Source organism: Hermetia illucens, chromosome 2 (genome assembly GCF_905115235.1).
Source record: "Hermetia illucens chromosome 2, iHerIll2.2.curated.20191125, whole genome shotgun sequence".
Taxonomy (NCBI): domain Eukaryota; kingdom Metazoa; phylum Arthropoda; class Insecta; order Diptera; family Stratiomyidae; genus Hermetia; species Hermetia illucens.
Window position 1 is genome coordinate 128,480,303 of NC_051850.1, and position 19,400 is coordinate 128,499,702.

A 19,400-nucleotide genomic window follows, 5' to 3' on the forward strand; every position below is an offset into this window, starting at 1 on the left:
TCAACATTGGCCGTTAATTGCTGTCTTATGTATCAAGTTATCAATAAAACAGCGTGAAAAACGCACTGGCCCACCGCGCATTAAATGGTGGCAATCTCGTGAGAAAAAAGCAGGAGCCGTCTGGGAGCCTTAACAGGTTGCTTACGATACAAAAAGTGGCGTCCCCGATGTACGCGAGCAAGTAGTTCTGACCCCCTAGATGACATTATATCTGCGTCCTAGTCGAGAAAGTTTCTCGGTGAAGAGCGAACTACTAATGACTGATACACATCGAGACTTCTTCGAGACCCTGGTGTTCTAGTGTGCATTGAACCGGTATTAGTAGACGGTGTTTTCACGAATTTCGATCCCGATCCGTCCGTGAGATCCGCGATTAGTTAAGCATAGGCCAGGCCTCAAGAATGTGGACTAGGGGCTTTGCCCCCGAGGGTATACCCGTTCCTGACTATTGCGGCCCGCTCCCTTGCACGTGCTGGTAAAAACTTCAATGGAGAATAAAAACGACATAACTGAGGAGACAGTGGGAATGGAGAAACAGTTGCCTGCGTTTGGGCGCATTGCGAAAATGCGCTGTCGTTGCGCTCAACGAAGGACATAGCTAGGGCTGAACTATCCGACGAGACATTGGGATGCGCAAGTAAAGAAGAAGACAGGCAACATGATGCGACGCCTGGGACGGTACCACTCAGTGCTGCGGTTGCGGAAATATTCACAGTGAAACTTCTGAAATTAACCAGATTACTTCGAATCTAAGCTAACTGCTCTTGCGAAAGCCGCAGTGCGAAGGCTTATCAAAAAATGCGCGGCAGTTGTGAAGCGCATGTGGTCTGCGATGTTCTTCCAGAAAAACGTCTGCAAAGGAGTGAAAAATAGGCTGATAAAGCTGAAGGAACTCGTGGATCAAATTTCGGTCTATAGGGGAACATGAAGAGCAAGAGAAGTTGCGCGAATTGGAGAAGCAACCACGCCACCCGGTGAGAACACTGCAAGCGCCAAATGATTCGCAGACAGCCCGTTGCAGAGCGAACTGGGGAAAAAACGAAAGGATGAAGGGACATCTAAAGGAGACTTCATTCAGGTATTCTCCAAGATCTCAAAAGAAGGTACAGAGGGACAAGAGGTATTAACACGCCGCGTCGTCAGAAAAACTTTTGTCTAAAATTAAAACGGACCAGAAGGTTGGAGCACCAAAAGAAAAGATAGGGAGACGAAGGAGGACTAGATGGCCGGTTCTGCTTATTAAGTCGACGGAAGGTAAAACCCTTGTAGCAGTCCTCAGCGAAATCCGTTATAGGACCAAGCCTGAAGATAAGGGAGCGGAAGTGTCTTCTATTCGGTAAAAGAAGGGTGCTGAAGTAAACAAAAGAAAAATTCATTTTCTGAGAACCAGTCTCCCACGTGCTATCTGGAAACCCAAGAGCTTGACTGCCTCTCAGAATTCCGAGGCCAAAAAGTCACGGTAGTGCAAGTACAAGAGAAAGCTCCTTAACAGCAGCAAAATCTGAATTGATTGAAATGTTGCCGATGTTTAGATTATCGGCGCCGTCAAAAAGGACAGTTGTGTTCTATGCAAAGCTGATCTAGTGTTCAGGGAACAGTACCGAAACAAGGATCAGTTTCATGGCACCCCAACATGTCAGGTTCGGCTGCTATCGGGTTCTGTATAGCACTCACCTTAGGGTTCCTGCCCAAGGCCGAGAGGACGGCTTTGTCTGGATTCTGTGTTTATGTTTAACATTTTTTAGTGTCTATTTAACACTGAATGAGAAGATGTCGGACGCAGTCATGATGCTTTGGAGGACGCTATCTTGAGCTCAAAGGGGCGAACATTGGCCGGGATTGACTTCAATGCGAGGGTACTTGAATGTCTCACCCAGGCTCCAGAGGAAAACCAATTCTCCATCAATACATCGCTTTCGAAGTGATTGAAACAACCTCTTGGCGTGCACTACCCCGGCAATCTTTCTATGGAGCAAGTGGGGCTACGCTAAAATGCAGTCCTGCGTTTTGTGGCACTGCAGCTGACACTGCCGTAAATTCAGTATGAACCTAATAACAGCACAGTGTGAAGCTTCTATAACCAGGAGAGCATCGAGAATTTTCAAGCCTTCTTTGTATTGGTGAACGGCGGAAATTTCAGAGCTTGGGAAGGAGTGTCACACACTGCACTGCGTAACAAAACGATTAAATGACTGGGAGGAGGCATGTACTGCAATGACAGAGTACAGATCAGTCAAAACGGGACTCCGCAGCGTAATAAAGAGGAGCAAGCTCGGTGCTGTCTGGACCCGTTCGGCGTGGAGGGTTCTGTTACAAAGTGGTAACTCAGGCACTATTCCCTCCACATCGCGTACGGAATGTTGACAGCCGCGCACTTTTCCCTATGAAAGAGCTGGTAGAGGCAGTCTTCTCTATGGATTTGATCCAGGATTTGAAGATATTCCGACAGAGGTATACAAACAAACACTTTGTATGCTTGACACTAGCGGGAAAGTCCTCGAAAAGCTCGTCAGAAGCAGACTCGCTGAAGTGATACATTCTGCCGTAGATTTGTGCCCACGATAGTTTGGCTTTAGAGCACGGAGATTCACAGCTAATGCTGTCACGCAAGTCGCAGATGCCGTTCATTGAGCGGAAGCACAAAGTCGATTTCGACGGGTGGTGCTCCTCGTAACGCTTGAAGGCAGAAATGACTTAAATTCCGTGAGAAAGACATTCAAGGAACTCTAGCCAATACTTCCACGTGCCGACCTATCTCTTGTGGATATTGAGGGATTATCTGAGAGACAGAGGGTCAGACGAGGATGGAGGTCATCGGGGGTACCGCAGGAACGCTTCCTTTGATAGCTTGTTTAGATTCGACATGTCTGAAAAATCGCGCCTGGTCGATTATGCAGATGATGTTGCGGCGCTCGTTGCCGTCGAACAGGCGTGAAGCAGGCATGTTGATGCAATGGGTGCACTGGAAAAAGAAGTTGTCATCCCGATTAATAAGAGGGTCCCGACTCTGGGTCCCATATCGATTGATGAGTCGAGGCAAAATTGACCACACGTGCAATTATTGTCAATGACTGGCGAGTTATTAAATTATCAAAAAGCCTTTAGTCTGGCGTGCACACACACGTACAAGCGCGTGTCGGGAGGATACTTCAATGGAAGGGCACTTCGATGCTACAGGACCTGCACAGTCGACTTTCTCATTTTTCTTTAGGTTCTTGGAATAGTCATTTTGAGCATTTCTTATTCATACAATAATTGCAAAATGGCGCCCAACGTGGGGTCCAACCTTCGTTATGTTTCCAGAGTAGCTTTTTCTGGCTGCCATTACAATTTTTGATGTGTCGGATAGAAATACATCAATTTCTGAATTTGTTCCTTGGTTCTTGACTTCATCTTCTAAACTTGGGTTTCGCTAGATATTTTTTGGTAAATGTTGCAAGTACTGAATGGACTAAGCCGATATGCAGCTCACAATTTTCTTCTCTTTGTTAGACTATCTGGGTCCGAATATAGTCTACACACTCCACATGCAATTTGAAATCAAATCTCCGATCGATCATTACGCCTTAACACTTGAGCGCAGACTGGGAATATTTGACTTGGATTTCAATTCTAACCTTTATTGATGTGCATTTTCTCCGCTTCGTGGTAAGTACTACGACCGTTTTATATTCTGCGAGTGATAGGCCAGTGCCCTGCAACCAGGACTTAGTATTATAAATTGCTTCATTCGCGTAAATTTCGACCTCTTTGAGGATATCATCCACGACAAGTATGGAGGCACCACATGTAGGGAGAGATTTAGCGTCAGTATTCTGCTATAAATAATTACCCATAAGAGAGGCCTAGGAAGGACCCTTACTATTTCGGTTCTTTATCTTATCTTTTTGGCAATATCCTTTCTAATAATCTGCCAGTATTATTTAGAAGGCATATCAGCTGGTTAGAAGAAGGTTCCCTCCAAGGTTTGTTTGGCTTGGTAGTGAACTAAGAAATGCGATAAATGCCTCGGTACATGGTGGCAATATTGGCGTCAAAAACCAAAGAATGAACAACATCGAATCACACTGGTCAAACGAAAACAATAAAGATAGGACAGTACAACTTTGAGGCCGTTGAAAATTCCCCTATCCCATTCACAACCGATAACAGTTATGACGATGAAATCCGCCCATGATTGTTGGAAGCCAATAGAGCCTATTTCGCTCGAAACGTCTCACCATAGAGTCAAAGCTTTCACTGTACAAGACTATGATCTTACTAGTTTTTATGTATGCCACGGAGACCTGAGTTCCTATAAAAAAAATTGCGAACTCTTGGCCGCGTTCTAGAAAAGAATCCTCTGAACAATTTTTGGCACCCTACATGAGGATGGACGATTCCAGAGAATACATAACGACGAAATCGATGAGCGTCACGACGAACTTCTGGTTCTGGATAAAAACTGACTCAACAGGTTGCGGTGGGCGAGTCACTCGTATGAATGAGGATGATCCAGCCCGAAGAGTCTGTAAGGACAATATCTATGATAGGCAAGGCAGATCCTGCCTGAAGTGGAGCAATGGCGTAGGTCAGGACGCTAGACAGCTCTTAGGGATAACGAGCTGGTGGACCTCGGTGCAAAACCGTGGTGTCGGGAGTTCCTTACTAAGGCAGGTTAGTGCGTTGTTGCGATGTTGATGATTATGATGAAATGCCTCGGAAAAAGGAATTTAGTACTGTTTCATTCAATGCAAGCCAATAAAGCATTTTCGGCTATTTTTAGCGTAGCTAGAGGACCTTCTTTTCATTTAATTTTGGAGCTTCAGTGTCTACCTCGTCAATGAGAAGTGAAAAGAATCGTTACTATTGCATGTGGTAGGTTAGGGGCAGCAATCGGGGGAAAATATTTTCATTTCTCTTTTGACGTTATTGTTTTAGAGGCGTCCCACTTCAGCTTCCTTACACAGTCGATAGCCAACTGCAATTTTTCCGTAATTCATTATAGCGCTTATGCATCTGATGGTATCCAGAGCGGTTTCAGTTTCTCTCACTGCGTCTACTGACATTGAGGCTGGCTTTTCGGCATGACCGGCATGAATACATCTTGGTATGGACGCATCATCTGCTCGCTGTATTTTTTCGCCGATCTGTAAAACTTTATAGTCAGTGGCTCCTTGTATTTTATTTCATAAGTTTGTCCATCTTGCAGCAGTCTTCTGAAGTCAATTTATTTTTGCATATTGCCCGATATCAATAGTTATGACGTGGTGGTCATTGTATGTAAAGTCCCCAATGAAGTGCCACTGTCATTTATCATTTACTATATGGCATTGAATTTCCACCTTCCGAATTCCGAACATTCATGACCGTAAAACAAATCTGATTGAACATTGTCAACTGCTTCCTTCTACGAGTACCATTTATTCATCTATTGCAGCATATGTGCATAGAAAGTGATGTTTACAATCTGTTGCTTTGTTTACTTTAAGTTTATTTCAGTTTAATTTGCGATGATAAATGCGTATAATGTATGGGTAATGCTTACTCAAAGAATTGAGCTAATATCATAGTTCAGTATTAACGGTATGCAAGCCAAACAAACCATATTTAACCAAGGGTTCATATAATGAATTGGCTGCAAACTCTGAATGTTGACTTACACGACCAAGTGAAACATCATAAGGCACACTGGCGTGAGTGCAGATACGAGTCTTCACTAAACTCATTTCTCTAGACTAAATGGCTCACAATATTTCTTAATAACACAAATATCCTTTAGATAAATAGCATACAAAGCAATGAAAGCTCCTTACTGAAGACGCAAAGTCACCGAGCAGCTATATCTACGGTAAACGGTTGCCACCTCGCCTCACCTCACCCGCCCCTTATGCGTGATAGCACGCATTACGTAACCGATTCTATTCCAGTTCCAAGTGCCATACTGTACGAGAAATTAAGTCGGAACATCGCAGCTAAGTGTGTGAACCCATGAATTGAAAGGAGAATCGAAAAGTGAATGCTTGCGCAACAAGTCTCCACTAGCGTCCACGTTCTACTGCCTAGAGATACCGCGTCTAGCGTCTAGATTCCGCCATTTCTGGGCTTCCACGTTCCAAAACCTCCGAAAACGGTGCAGGCACACGCATGCTGTAATGCCCCACATTGGGCGCATGGAGCAAGCTTTTGCATAACCGGCCGACTAAGACACAAGGCCGGCTGTTACGTGAACATCAGCTTGTAATGGGGAGCCAGATGGGGCTGAGTTGGGTGTGCTGGGGCACTGTTCAGACGGTGACTGAAGAGAAATCTTTCAGATGTGCAGTATCTACGCCCGACAAGATGGCTAAGAGAACAATCGGAAAGCACAAGTGGGGAGCAGTCTCCACAAGTTCACGTACAACAAACTGTGTGGAGCGTTCGAAGCTCTTGAGGGGACTATTACGCCGCACAACAAAGTACTTTATCTTCAATTCCATACATTCGTTTGCCACGAACGAGTGTGTACGGTTGGATTCCACGTAGGAATACACAAGTTCAAGCGTACTATTAGTTTTGGCGGTAGCGGTGGAGTAGTGCTGCAAATTCAGTACCGGAAACCTCGGAAAGCGTGCGCCGCGTACCGCTCCGTGATCAAAGCCAACCGTAGTTTGAAAATTTGGTTTCGAGTTCAGGATACACCGTGAAAATCGCCTCACATCCAACGCACCAAGATTCGGAGTTACGTGATTCGCTTTTATAACAGCTTCGTTCTGAGTGGGGCAACGTGTTACGACACCAACCAGGCAAACACGTTCTTGGAAAAGGAAAACTCTGCGGGAAAACAAGTGCAATTAGAACGGAAATAAACTCAAGACGAGACCCAGACGCCTCGGCCGCCGAGGACGCACCAGCGTTCAGTTAGGAAACGCGTTTTTCGCGGGCTCGAAAACACCAAAGTGCGCGCGTGTTACATAAGCGCGTTATGATGAGTCGTGATTATCCAACAGTTTTTTGGTGACCCAACGATTTGTGTTTCAGCTTTTCCCTTGAGCTAATTTGCCGCGATTACGCGGCGGCTTGGGTTCAGAGTTGCAGCAGTGCAACGTGATTTCACGGGCGGCTTTCGTGTGGACAATATTGTTGCCGAGCTTTCACGCAGAAATGCGTTACACGGTGCAAGTGATTCCACGTTTTGCAGCCAGTTCATAACAGTCGTGAGAGTTTTCGAACAATCGTCGTTACAAAACATATATTGCTTGGTTTGCAGTGATTACATGGATGAAATCGAGCAGTTACAGAATATATTTCGGAATATTACATAAACACTGAGGGGAAGCTAACAGACGCCGCGAGCGAGTGGTCGACTGGTTAGGTGCGAGCCCTGATCCTTCGCACTCAATTTAGATATTCATTACGCTTCCTCTTTTGCCGGGCGTTCCTCCCCCGGAATATCGCGTGATTTCTCTACATTGCCACCCTCTTTCTCTGCGGCTCCCACTTCCTATTGAGTCATATCAAAAATACACCCGTTTGATGTGACACAAATCAAATGTGTGATGTGCGTCTGATACTTGTCTAATGTGTGCTCCCTGAATCTCGAAAATTGCGGAAAATTACATAACCGACATTAGATAATATTCAGTGCTTGGCGAAATATCGAATTTGATATTAATTGTGCAGGAGTTTTTTATCTCCACCAATGTGTTAGCAAGAAGTCTGCACGGTAAAGTTCATGTGTTTGGTTTTCGTTAGAGTGTGCAGTAATTAAAAGTTATCGGCAATAAATAGAACTTGTCGTCACCTATGCGAAAATCTGATAGTTCGCGTTACGTTCTTTCGAAAGTGAAACAAAAATGTCAAAAGTAGTGAAACTGAAATCGTATTCATCCCGTTCCAGTCCATCATCAACGATTTCCAGCTCTAATTTTTCCCATATTGAGTCATATACAGAGCGGAATGGGACACAGAGGCCTTCTGTGGACCCCTATCCTTTATATGGAGACTCACTTGCCCACAATGGGCGCCTTGCTGAAGCGTTCGACGCATATGCATTTGTGGCCAACTGCTTAGGTGCTCCTCCACCCCTCGATCAGTTAAAACGCCTCAGTGCGGCCCTTATTGAAAGTGTAATGTCCCATAATGAGCAAAATGCGAGTTTCGCCAGTTCAACCATCGTGTCTTCTACCCCACAGTTGCCACAATATGCAACCAAGTCGCTGATCGTGGACCCAATGCTGTGTCCGAAGTGTGAAGAAATTCCAATATGTCCTATAACCGACATCTGCGGATATACTTTCTGTCGCGAGTGTTACGGGAACTCGTCCCATTGTATAATGTGCAACACGAAATGGGGTGGTAGCGGTAGCCTTTCGCAGTGCGGTAGAGTGTCCAGTTGTGATCAATATAGTACGCGGGTGTACAGTAGCGCAAGTGATTTAACGGCAGATGCGAATAATGCGTGCTGTTCGGGGCCGGCATCCCCTTCTGCGAATCATCTGCCTAAACCGGATGTCCTTGTTAGACGACTAATAGATAAACTTTATCCGAATGAGGTTCGAGTTCGCGAGTTGAACGAGGAAGCACAGCAACATTTGGATACCAATTCGTACGATGAGGCATTGAAATGCTGCAACGAGAGTTTGGAAAAATGTAAGTTTAGCTCTGCTGAGGTGGTAGTAGTGTTATACGCAAAAGTGGCTGCATTGAAGATAAGATAAATCTGGTCTGCAGTAGATATTTCGATCATTGGGTAATAAAATTTGCGAGCGCTCCATATGAGTTCATTTGAAGTGAATCCAAAGCTATGGAAATTCAAACAAAATTATGTTTATGAAAAAGTATAATTTGTTTCCCTATCAACACATCATCTGATCAAGAAAAACATTCTACGCCCTTTTCCTTCTCTATCTATGGCAGAGCTATAGGGCGTTGTCTCTTTAGAACCTCTGCGACTGATAAGTTAGCCAGCAATTGTAGGTCGAAAGCTAATGCACTCTTCTGATAGTGACATCAAGTTTGAACGCCCATTATTTTTGCTGAAAAAGACCCACTTCTGCTTGGCTTTTCAATGCCGATACATTGGTGGAATTGGTTATAGAAATTAATTTGTGAACTGAGATAGTCGTGAGTGGTGTCGCATTGTACGATAGAAGTGTTTAAAATCAAAGAAGAACCTCTTTGAAAACTAAAGTAATAAAAAGCAAAAGGAATTGAAGAAAAACAGATGTCTTCCAGCGTCATTAAATCAGCAAGGACCTTACTTTCATAGTTATTTGAAATGCAGGGTATTCTGGATTAAAAATCTTTAGTAGCGATTTATGATTTGAAACCCTCCGTGTTGATTTCCTCTTTGTAGCTTGTTTTGTGCAAGGAGCAAGTGGTAAATCAGGTAATATTTGGTATCTAGCTCTGGCGTTTTCTATTTTTCTGCATTCCCAATAAGGGGACTAATCGGAAGTACTAAACATACATCATTCAACCACTCCATCTAAGTTTTTGGTGTGTTACTGCTTAGAGAGTACCAAGGAGCATCGAAGTTGACCAGAAGTACTTTGCTGCTCGTTTTTTCTTGACATGGAGTTTCCTGCTGAGTTTTACATCAACGGTCATGCGTTAGCTGACAGAACTGGTTTGTTTTCAAACTTTTCCTGGGTGAATTCGGTACTTTTGCTTTTAGCTTTATCATCAAATATAGCAATGACTGTAGGGAAGCCCTAGTATGCAAAAGGCAGACGAGTGGTGCCCAAATACAGCCCTGTGATACACCTGTTTAAATCTTCTTTAGCTTACAATAGGCGTCTTCCTACTTGATCCTAAAGTATCGTTCAGATATGCATAATCCTAATATATTATGTTTCAATATTAAGGAGGAAGGAACATTCGAAATTATCGTTAAGCGAAGAGTGCCTTTTTGGTTAACAGAACACGCTTTATTTTAGGGTAACCATTTTTGTTGGGTTACCGCATATAAAGTATTTTGGCAACCCTTTCTTGCCTTGTGTAGTGTGATATCTTGCAAGAGGGAACTTCTTCCATTGGCTTAGCATTTTGAACTTATAATTCGATCCTTTGCATCACACACACTTTATCAGGAGCCTGGACACTACCTAAAAATATTTCTTTCCTTCTACTAGACCTGCGATAGTATCAGCAATTCAATGAAAGTGATAAATCATATAGTGTTGGTTCCAGAGGGCAGATTGGTGATTCAGAACAAGATATTGTGATGGATGGTTAACCTTCTTTAGCAAAAGCTTCCTAAGCTTCCAAATATAGTGGGATTGCGAGCATAGAATCGAAAATAAATAAAGAACTTCATATGGGCTTCATTCAATCGAGCGATGATCGAGGGATCCCATATGTTGTCCTGTGTTTATTTTCGAAGGTTTATTTGCTGCTTTATTCGCTGTTTTACCATGTTTTGGAGCTTAGAAATTTGGAAATATTCGGCAGGCAGCGGCGATATTGGTCTATGTGATGTGTGTTTTATAGCATGGTTTTTCAGGTTTCGGAATCATAATTAATTCAAGGATCTCCTACATTTCTCAATGTCGAGTCCGAATCAATTGGTATCTAACTAGAGGTTTCATTTGTCAGCATGAGGGCAATTTGGTAAAACCGGAACATCTCAAGTTGCTTATTAAGGCAAGCCAAGACCGGATACTGATTGTTGCGCCATTGATGATGATGAATACTGTACTGCCTCCCGCGGTAACCGTTTTTAGGTAGTGCTAAACTATGACAAATCTTCGCTTTGTAGTGTTGTTGGGTTAATCCCATTACTCTTTCTTACTTTGTTATTTGTTCATTCAGTTCAGAATTTTGTGGCATAAAATGTTTCCTTTCTGATTATCATAATTTTTGCTTCTATTCCATTTTTTTCATTCCTCTTTCGATCGGTTTGACGCTTGGTTTAGTTTTAATCGTATGTTTATGCCTGATTTACTGCAGGTTCTTACCCTCAATATATTTGCTATAGATAACTGGAGAGCCTCCATCGCATTTTACATTCCACGGATTCCTGTTTTCATATTTGGTGTTTGACTGTTGCGTTCGTAATGAAGATTATCTTCCCTTGTCACGGTTGAGGCTCTCAAAGCTCTTGTTCAATAGATACATTTTGAAGTGTCCTGGATTGCATATGTGTTTTGCCGTCTATTTTTAGCGTAACTCTGGATAGTTTGGTCTGGTTGTCCAATTTTCCTCTAGCCTCAGAGTTTCCTCTACGAGATTTTTTGTCAATAATTATGCCATAGTATAATGTTTTTAAAACACTACTTTCGGAACAAGCTAGATGATTTAGCTCCTATTGCGATTTTCAGAGTCTAATTTCCGAATTTGAATGTCAATTTTAGGATTTGATTTCTCAATACTGCAAAACTGCAGTACTGCATAACTATGAAACTTCTGAATACCAACATATCAATACACGAAAAAGGGGAGGGAGTGGCTATGGTGCGATGCTCTGAGAAATTGAGTAATCCACTAAGGTAAATTCTATTTCAAATTACTTTGAAATTGCCTCATAATTATTTGTTGATGGAAAATTACCCTGAAAACATTCTTCAAAGTTGTAGTAATATATATTTAGATACTCACATGATGCAACATCGGTAAGAGAATGAGTCACAAATAAAATTTAGCTTGGAAGTATTCCGCGTATGTTTATCCTCCTATGTACGAGTATGAACCAGAAATGTAACATTGTTTATTTGATAAGTATGAGTTGATTCTAGTTGTGGGTTGTGTAAATTTTGCTGCCTACATTTTCTTTAGACTTTGTTGCATATATGAACTGGAAGTTATGATTAAGTGTTCTCGACCCGTTATGATAATCTAAAGTATATCTACTAAACTGCACGCTTTTTCCGGCTCTCTTTTACGAACGTATACTCACTATTGTAGCTTAAAGTTAAATGCTTTTTGAATCCTACTTCTAATATCTACTTCTAACAGTTATTTTACGATACCTCTTCAATTTGCTTACGTTGGTGGGGGTTGGGTCATATCCTAAAAGGAAAAGCACTGACAACACGAAAATCTATAACATTCCGAAATTATATTTTCTAGGCTTAGCAGTCTTATGTACGGAAATGAAAAATATAGAAATATGAACTTTTTTTAAAAACAAATAAATTATTTACCTTACATGTCCAGCATTGTTATAAGTTTATTATTACATTATCATTACGAAATTTTTGGGTTTTCTTTTACGATAGTGGGATATTAAATGTATCTTTTTATCGTCATTGTTAATCTGCCTTCCAATGTGACTCCCAGTTCTCCCAGTGGATGGAGATAATTAATTTGGGTGCTTATCTAAACAGCTTCTTTTTTATCTAAAGTAGCAAATAATTTTTGTCCATACTGAAAAACATTTTACGGTCATAATTTGGATTTGCGCTTTCACGATGGTGATTAATCATGTTTAGGGATTTTTTGGATATCTGCCGCGGATGGTATGATTTTGCTTCCGAAGTTATGTGAACATTATAGCTCACCAGGTCAGGGCAGACCTGAGATTCTGAAAACTACATTTGGGCATTTTTCTATTGGCTGAACTTGCACTTCCAAATCATAATTTTGCCCTTGTTATCAATTAGTTGTTAGTATAAATCGGAGTGATTTTCACCACTGGTACGTTTACTTACATGGGATGAGATTCATGAACTTGAATTTCTTATTAATAAAAGAAAAGAAAGGTGAATAGAATATAGTTTTCTTATTAAAGCCACCTTGTGAGAACCCGTACACTCTTGAGTCATAACCTTCAGTTAACTCAAATAATCGAACGATTTCATTATGTAAGTGGACCCCAGATAAGACAATTATCTCAACTGATATTGGCTCATAATTCGATTATTAGTCAGTTCGCAATCAATAATATAATAGTTAAATTCTACGTACATAGTAAATTCACATGTGATTGCCAACTATCATTTCCAGATATGACAGGCATTGCCGCTCAGTAGGCTGAAGTGATAAATTTAATTAAATGAAATTTGTAGCCAACATACTTCATGCTACCGTATTTTTGGCGGAGTAATTATTTCTTTGCTTCCGCGAAAGTTGCTCTGTTTTTATTTTACACGCGCGTGATTTGTTTGTTCTATTTAGAAGTCATTCGTTTTCTTTCCAACTTAAACAAAAATACCCGAATTTCCCTCCAAATTGTGGCAATTTTGAATAAAAATAATGTTTGCAGATAGTTAGATTGAATTATACAGTGTCAACACACATACGAATCCAAAGTCAATTAATCCAGAAAAATGAAGAAACACTTTTCTTGACGTGAGCTGTTGCTCGTCGGATTATTTATGTGATTAATCACCACTTAAACTTCTTAAAATGACTCGTTATCGCTTTTCCATAAGATACGTGAAACGCGGATTGGAGTAATATCAAAAGCACACTCATTCTGAAAATTACGTAACAAATTAACAAACGACAAAGGTGAATTTGAATGGCCAAGGTGTGACTTGCTTGGATTAGGTTTTAAGTTCCCTGTTATGGTGATAAGCCGAACCATTGTGGGGGCAATTTTATGCCACAATAAAGATCTCATTAGCGAAATGTCTACACCCCGTACTCTTACTTTTGTACCAGTGGAACTTTGTTTTTGTTGTGTGCTTTATCAGCTGCAAATCAGGCCACCTTCAAATTTTTTATACTTTGGAAAGCATCGAAAATGCTTTACTCACCTCATCAACGATTGCGTTTCACTCACTTTAGACTCTGGGGACTTCTTTTTTTGGAGCCCGTTCTCTGATTTTCCGTTTTCTTTGGAAGTTTTTTTCCCACCTGCTTAGGTGCTTACCACCTAGAAAGTGTGACTCGCTGAAAGTAATTTAGAATATTAAGAGAACTGGCCGTCGAATCGCCATAAATAAAACGCTTCGAGCAGATATTCGGCTCAAGCAGAAAATCTCTTTCACTGGGGGGCAGAGATAACAATGGGAAAAATTGTTTTTGTTATTTTGTGGAGTCAACAGTTGATGACTTTCAGAAACCAGAAGAAAAGCTTTGATTGACTGACGCTATCTGCAGGCTTTCAGATGGATATTGATTTATCATAGGCATGTCAATAAAGTGGCGATGTTGGAGATGAGGGCAATCGAAATCGAATTATAAAAGAATGCTTTGGAATTATTAATTTTATTTAGGGATGTGGGGTGGAGTTTTGCTAGCATTTCTTTATAGCTGAATTCATAAAACCTCTATCACGACACCAACAATTTCATCAATATTCCAGTAACATCATTATCATTGCCTCCACACAATATTCCCTATCAAATCTGCGTTCTTAGAACCCCGCATTTAAGTACTTGTTCCGAACCGTTAAGTTCTCCTTTGAAATGTTTCGATATGCTTACAACCCTCATAGCATTTTCGGTATACTTTCCTTCACTTTGGACATCTATGTCAAGATTTTCTTTTATTTAATTGGAGCAAAACGAAATTTTCTCTCATGACGATAGACTTGAGGCTGAATAAAACTCTCCCCCTTCTCTTTGTGACTTGAGTGATTTTACTTTGATATTTTCCGACCTTGTAATTCGCTGTTGAGTAGAGATAGAATGAATTTGATAACAGAACGTCCTAGTGATGTTGTGTACATCTTTCAAGTGCTCTAGTCGAGAATTGAATTATAAACAAGTTCTTTGAAGTAATTTTCATGCTGATAAAAATATCTTTTCATTGGAACGTTTTGACTGAGCGCACTCGACAACGTGAATAAGGCACAAGGCTTTTTTGGAAATAAGGAGTGTAAGTGGATTTAGCTGATGCTTTCTCAAAAGCTCAACTTTTTCTTTTAAACCCAAGATGTGCAGCAAGGGTCGACCAATAATGAGCAACAGCGGTTCTATTAAAAGTGAAATAAAAAAATGGGACAGAGTCACCTCTCCCAGGGCTATTTGAGAGATAATGTTTTGTTGCCTAATAGAAGGAGAGGAAATTTTCTGCTGGAGTTAATTGAGCGCGTTCTTTGAACATTTTGAAATATATTTTTTATTACTCCCAGTCTTGACGATTTGGAATTAATCCTGAGTAACGTGTTCGAGGGTTATATAGGATGATCCATTTGGACCTTTGTTTTACAGTAGGGTTTTTGGCTGGTCACGGGTGGCTGATGTCAAATTATAATGTCTCATTTTTTTCAGTATTGTTGGGCAAATCATTATGGAAAAACTAATGCCACAACGTCTCCAAATTGCGCAGTTGTGGTACGAAAATCCCCGTTTAGTTCAGTTTGAAGTGGTTTTCTTGTACTTATAGGTAGTCTCGGTGCTCATCTTCGGCGCGTATCTGGCTCAGTAATTACGTTAGTGAACAGTGAATATTTTTATTTGGTTTGATGAATAACCCAAAGGGTGTGGTGTGGTTTCATTTTCAAAAATCAGGCCGGGCAAAATGTAACGCTATTGAACAATGATAACGGATTAGTTGCGACTTTAAATTCAAGCCCGTGATCTGGACAAACTTTGATTTCAACAAGATGAAGCTACTTGCTATGTAGCCTAAAAAATGATGAAATTATTAGGAAATAATTCTGATTGGCGCCTAAATTCACCTTTTGTCATGTGAATTGACTGCCTAGATTATGCGAAATCACTCCTTTGGACCATTTTCTTTTGGGTTATGTGAAGACTCTAGTGATCAGTGATCAGGCACATTCAATCGACGATTTGGAAGTCAGTATTACTTATGGTATTCGTGAGATACAAAGTGCTACCTTCGAACCTATAGTCCAAAATTGAAAATCAGGACGGACCACTTAACGCGTAGTCACGGGCATTATTTGAATGGGATAGATTTTAAAAAATAAATGCCATGGATTGTTCTTTCCAATCCGAACAACGCTTTAGTTAAGGAAGTGTGTACTGCAAACGACCCTGCTGAAGGTCAGATCATGTAGACTTCTATTTTATTAATGGGGTAATGCATTGAAAATCCAAATGTAATAATTTTTGCAAGATTTCAAAGTATACCAAATGATGTGCATATATATTTATGTCGTAATTATAAGCATATGTACTTCAAGATTCTCGGCCAAACTTGCAAGTCAGAATGGCAAAATTAAAAAATATATGTCCATTGATCTAGAAGCGTTTCTTAATGACCGTCTCTAATTTCTAACAGTTATACTATAACAATCCTTCGACCCAAAGTCCAAATTAGCACGAAATTCTAAGGCTCCCAAGTTAGGAGTTCGTTAGTCACGCATGGCTAGGTAAACGTATTGGTAACCCTAATCACTTGCACGTTTTCGATATCACTATAATCAAGTAGCTTTATGAATAAGTAATGCCAGTTATCCTTAAAAAGCAACGCATTCCATCCTCTTAAAACCCGATAACACCAAAAAGTTTCCAGTGAGCCATTGAACTTAGTCAAGTACAAAACTTTCGGAGAAATATATCATGTAACCGTTTGTTCTTTCTAAGAATTCCTCGTCAGAAAACCGTAACAAATGTTTGAATTCTAACGTCATATGTTAGTGTGGCTATGTCTGCCCACAAGAAGCGTTATTTATTAATGGTCGTTCGTATTTGGGGTGATTCGACGTATTTATATCAATGAGCCCCAAACTGCTGGAATTCCTTTCCATTTCGAATGAAAGGGGATTTGTGAAAGTCAGAACAAACCATTTTTCACATTTTCCGAAGAAAGTCCTCATGAAACGTAACAAGGGTCTCTGCCCGAAAAAAATGTGTCACACACAGTCAATGACCTCCTTCATTTCAGCACTCTTGTACTGCATTCCAAACACTTCATTTCAATGCCATGTTGACCAGAAACTAACATAACATAAACTTGATAGAATAAAAGATGAATAACAAGATTTTCCACCAACTTCAGACTCATTAACCCCCAGTGAGGCTAATTGATTAGTCAACATTTAGACAGAAGACCCATCTCAGGGGTGTGGGGTTGATTCATTAGTGTGTTCCGATGAAATTCAATATTATGGCTGAGTATAATGTTTTGTTATGCTGTTGAGTAATTGAACCCAAAGCATACAGAAACAAAAATGCTACAAGTTAGTGAAAAGATAAAGCAGAAAATGTCTGTGTGTTGCAGGGGAACATGAGAAATGTGTTAGGTCAAATGAAAGGAAGGTGTTTAGATTTATTAATAGAAAATTAACTCGGCTAATTGCTATAGAGTATTAGAACCTCACTGTGAATTCTTTTGTGGCTTTTTATGGGGAAAATCGATATTTTCCTAATGGTGGTTTTGTTAATTTTATAGCATGCAATTAGATATCGCACGTTTGAGGGTATTCACATTGAGCTTAAGGCTTTATTTATTGAATCGTTGCCCATCATGAAAATCAATAGTTACTCTGAGCCTCCTACATGTTGTTTTTTGTGGTTTTACTATTATTTCTCGGATAAGCTATGAAATTTATTCCTAGATGATGCTATAAATGCTTAACTAAAAAAGCCTAGCAATCGAGGAGATTGACCGACTTTGTACTGGTTTCGAAACTCTAATATCTCATAGAATTGTATTTACAGAAAAGAACAGAAGAGATCGTCGGTAATTAGGTCTATTTTTCACCAGTTTGGAAATCCCAGTATTCGGCCAGGTGAATTTATTAGAAATGCATACTAGGTATGTAGCCTGTCTTCATATGGGGCACCTTCTTAGACATAATATCCTCCCGTACTTCAGGCCATTCCTCTTGTCTGCTTTAAATGCATAACATTTTATTCCATATAAACCGAAGGCAACCCAATTCCCACTAGGAGTAAAGTCTACAAGATTCAAGCGAGCTCTGACAGCAAGGTATTATACCAAAGACCAGTTCTGAACCCACTATTCTGAAACCAGCCGATTGATAAACTAATCAAAATTTTTGTTATGCCAACTTGTCTATCAATGAAACTGGCAAAAATATCCATTGTTCCTGCTTTCAGAATTTTCAACTCAATAACACTTGATTTTGATACTTTTGCTAAAAGCAAGATTATCAGTTGCGTACTAACCCCAAATCGGGGCACCATGTAATAAAAATCAATGGAAGTACGTTGTTCTCCATTCGGTTCGGTTCGGTATGAAATTGCATGCAGACTTAGGATTCCTCTATACTTAAATAAAAAAATTTCAGACATAATTATCAATGCTTCAAAAGTAAATGGTCAAATTGGAATTCAAAAGCTTGTTCAATAATCTGGTCAATCTACTTGGACTTCTGCGATGACGACACGATACTTTTTTGAACTTCACTAAACTGATTATAGTGTAGAGCTCAAAAAGGACTTTTCAAGACATTATTCGCTTCTTCGATTTGTATTCCCTGCTCAGTTCCAGTATCACTTAGCAAGAAAATACCAGAAAATACTTACTGTTTACTTTGGTCAAGTAAACAATTACATGGTTATGTTTGTACATATGTTGGTTATTTTTCAAATCGCCATCCTTTTCGGTGAAAGTGGTGATGATGATGCGTGCCTCGAAAAGTCTCCCGCTAGAAATGGGTGAAGGACCTCCACCGTCTCTCTCTTCATCTTGTCCATTCAAATCCTATTTTGCACCTATATGCATCTTCGGGGAAATGAATAGATGGCATGGGCATGTGGAGGGTGGTTCAAATCGATCTATCCAAACGACTCCAGGAGAACTCTACATAAGTGAGTCCATGATGTTCGGCGAGAATCAGGCGATGCTCGATCATATAGGGAAAGTTTCAGATGTTCGGCGACAATCAGGCGATGCTCGATCATATAGGGAAAGTTTCATTTTGTTGGCCGGTGTGGTCTGGCGTTGTCTTGCAGTAGGCAGCCTTCCTTTTGTCAGCACACCCCTCCTTTTATTTTGAATCGTCCTTTGAAATGAAAGTTGTCACAGTATCTTGTCGCGTTGATGGGCTCATTTAAATTATGCTTTATGCCTCCTAAGATGTGACGCCACCGTTGAGGCCATCTTCTGGTTTCAGCCATGTATTGGACAAACTAAGTTTCCTTTCCTACCTTCCAGTTTGTAGCGCTCCAAAAACTCTTTATAGCTACTTGATTCAGATTGTGTTATTCTGTTAGGTGTTTTGGGACTCATCTCGTAGACAGGTTCCGATATCCGAGGGTTACTACGATCATTTCGTGCGCGATCCTTTCGTGCAGCAAAGATCTGGAAATTTTCGGAAACATTGCAGAAAGTTCATCTAACGTCAATTTTCTATCATCCCGAGCCATTTGTATTCAGTTCGGATAAAACTTCGAGCAGGTGTGCCCGGTGCTATTGTATTTATTGAATTTATTTAATATGGAATTCATTGGCGGATTTGAATTGACGATCACCGACGTTAGGTTCATCTTGTGTTACCAAGTTCTTATTAATTTGCGAGAAAAAGTAGATATTTTCTTTTTTTTCCCTGCCCCCTTTAGATTATATTGCAAACATCTAGAACTTACATCCAGTTGTCCTCATCTCCTTTT

The 19,400-nt window shown here is 40.5% G+C and overlaps 1 protein-coding gene across 1 annotated transcript in view; it reads left to right on the forward strand.

Moving 5' to 3' along the window:
* The first annotated feature begins 6,444 nt into the window (after nucleotides 1–6,444).
* LOC119647821 (LON peptidase N-terminal domain and RING finger protein 2) overlaps nucleotides 6,445–19,400 on the forward strand; it is a 144,331-nt gene continuing 131,375 nt past the window's right edge. Inside the window, exon 1 of the mRNA XM_038049051.1 lies at nucleotides 6,445–8,610. Coding sequence (XP_037904979.1) covers nucleotides 7,815–8,610 — 796 coding nt within the window. The 5' untranslated portion in view covers nucleotides 6,445–7,814. The remainder of the gene's footprint in view (nucleotides 8,611–19,400) is intronic.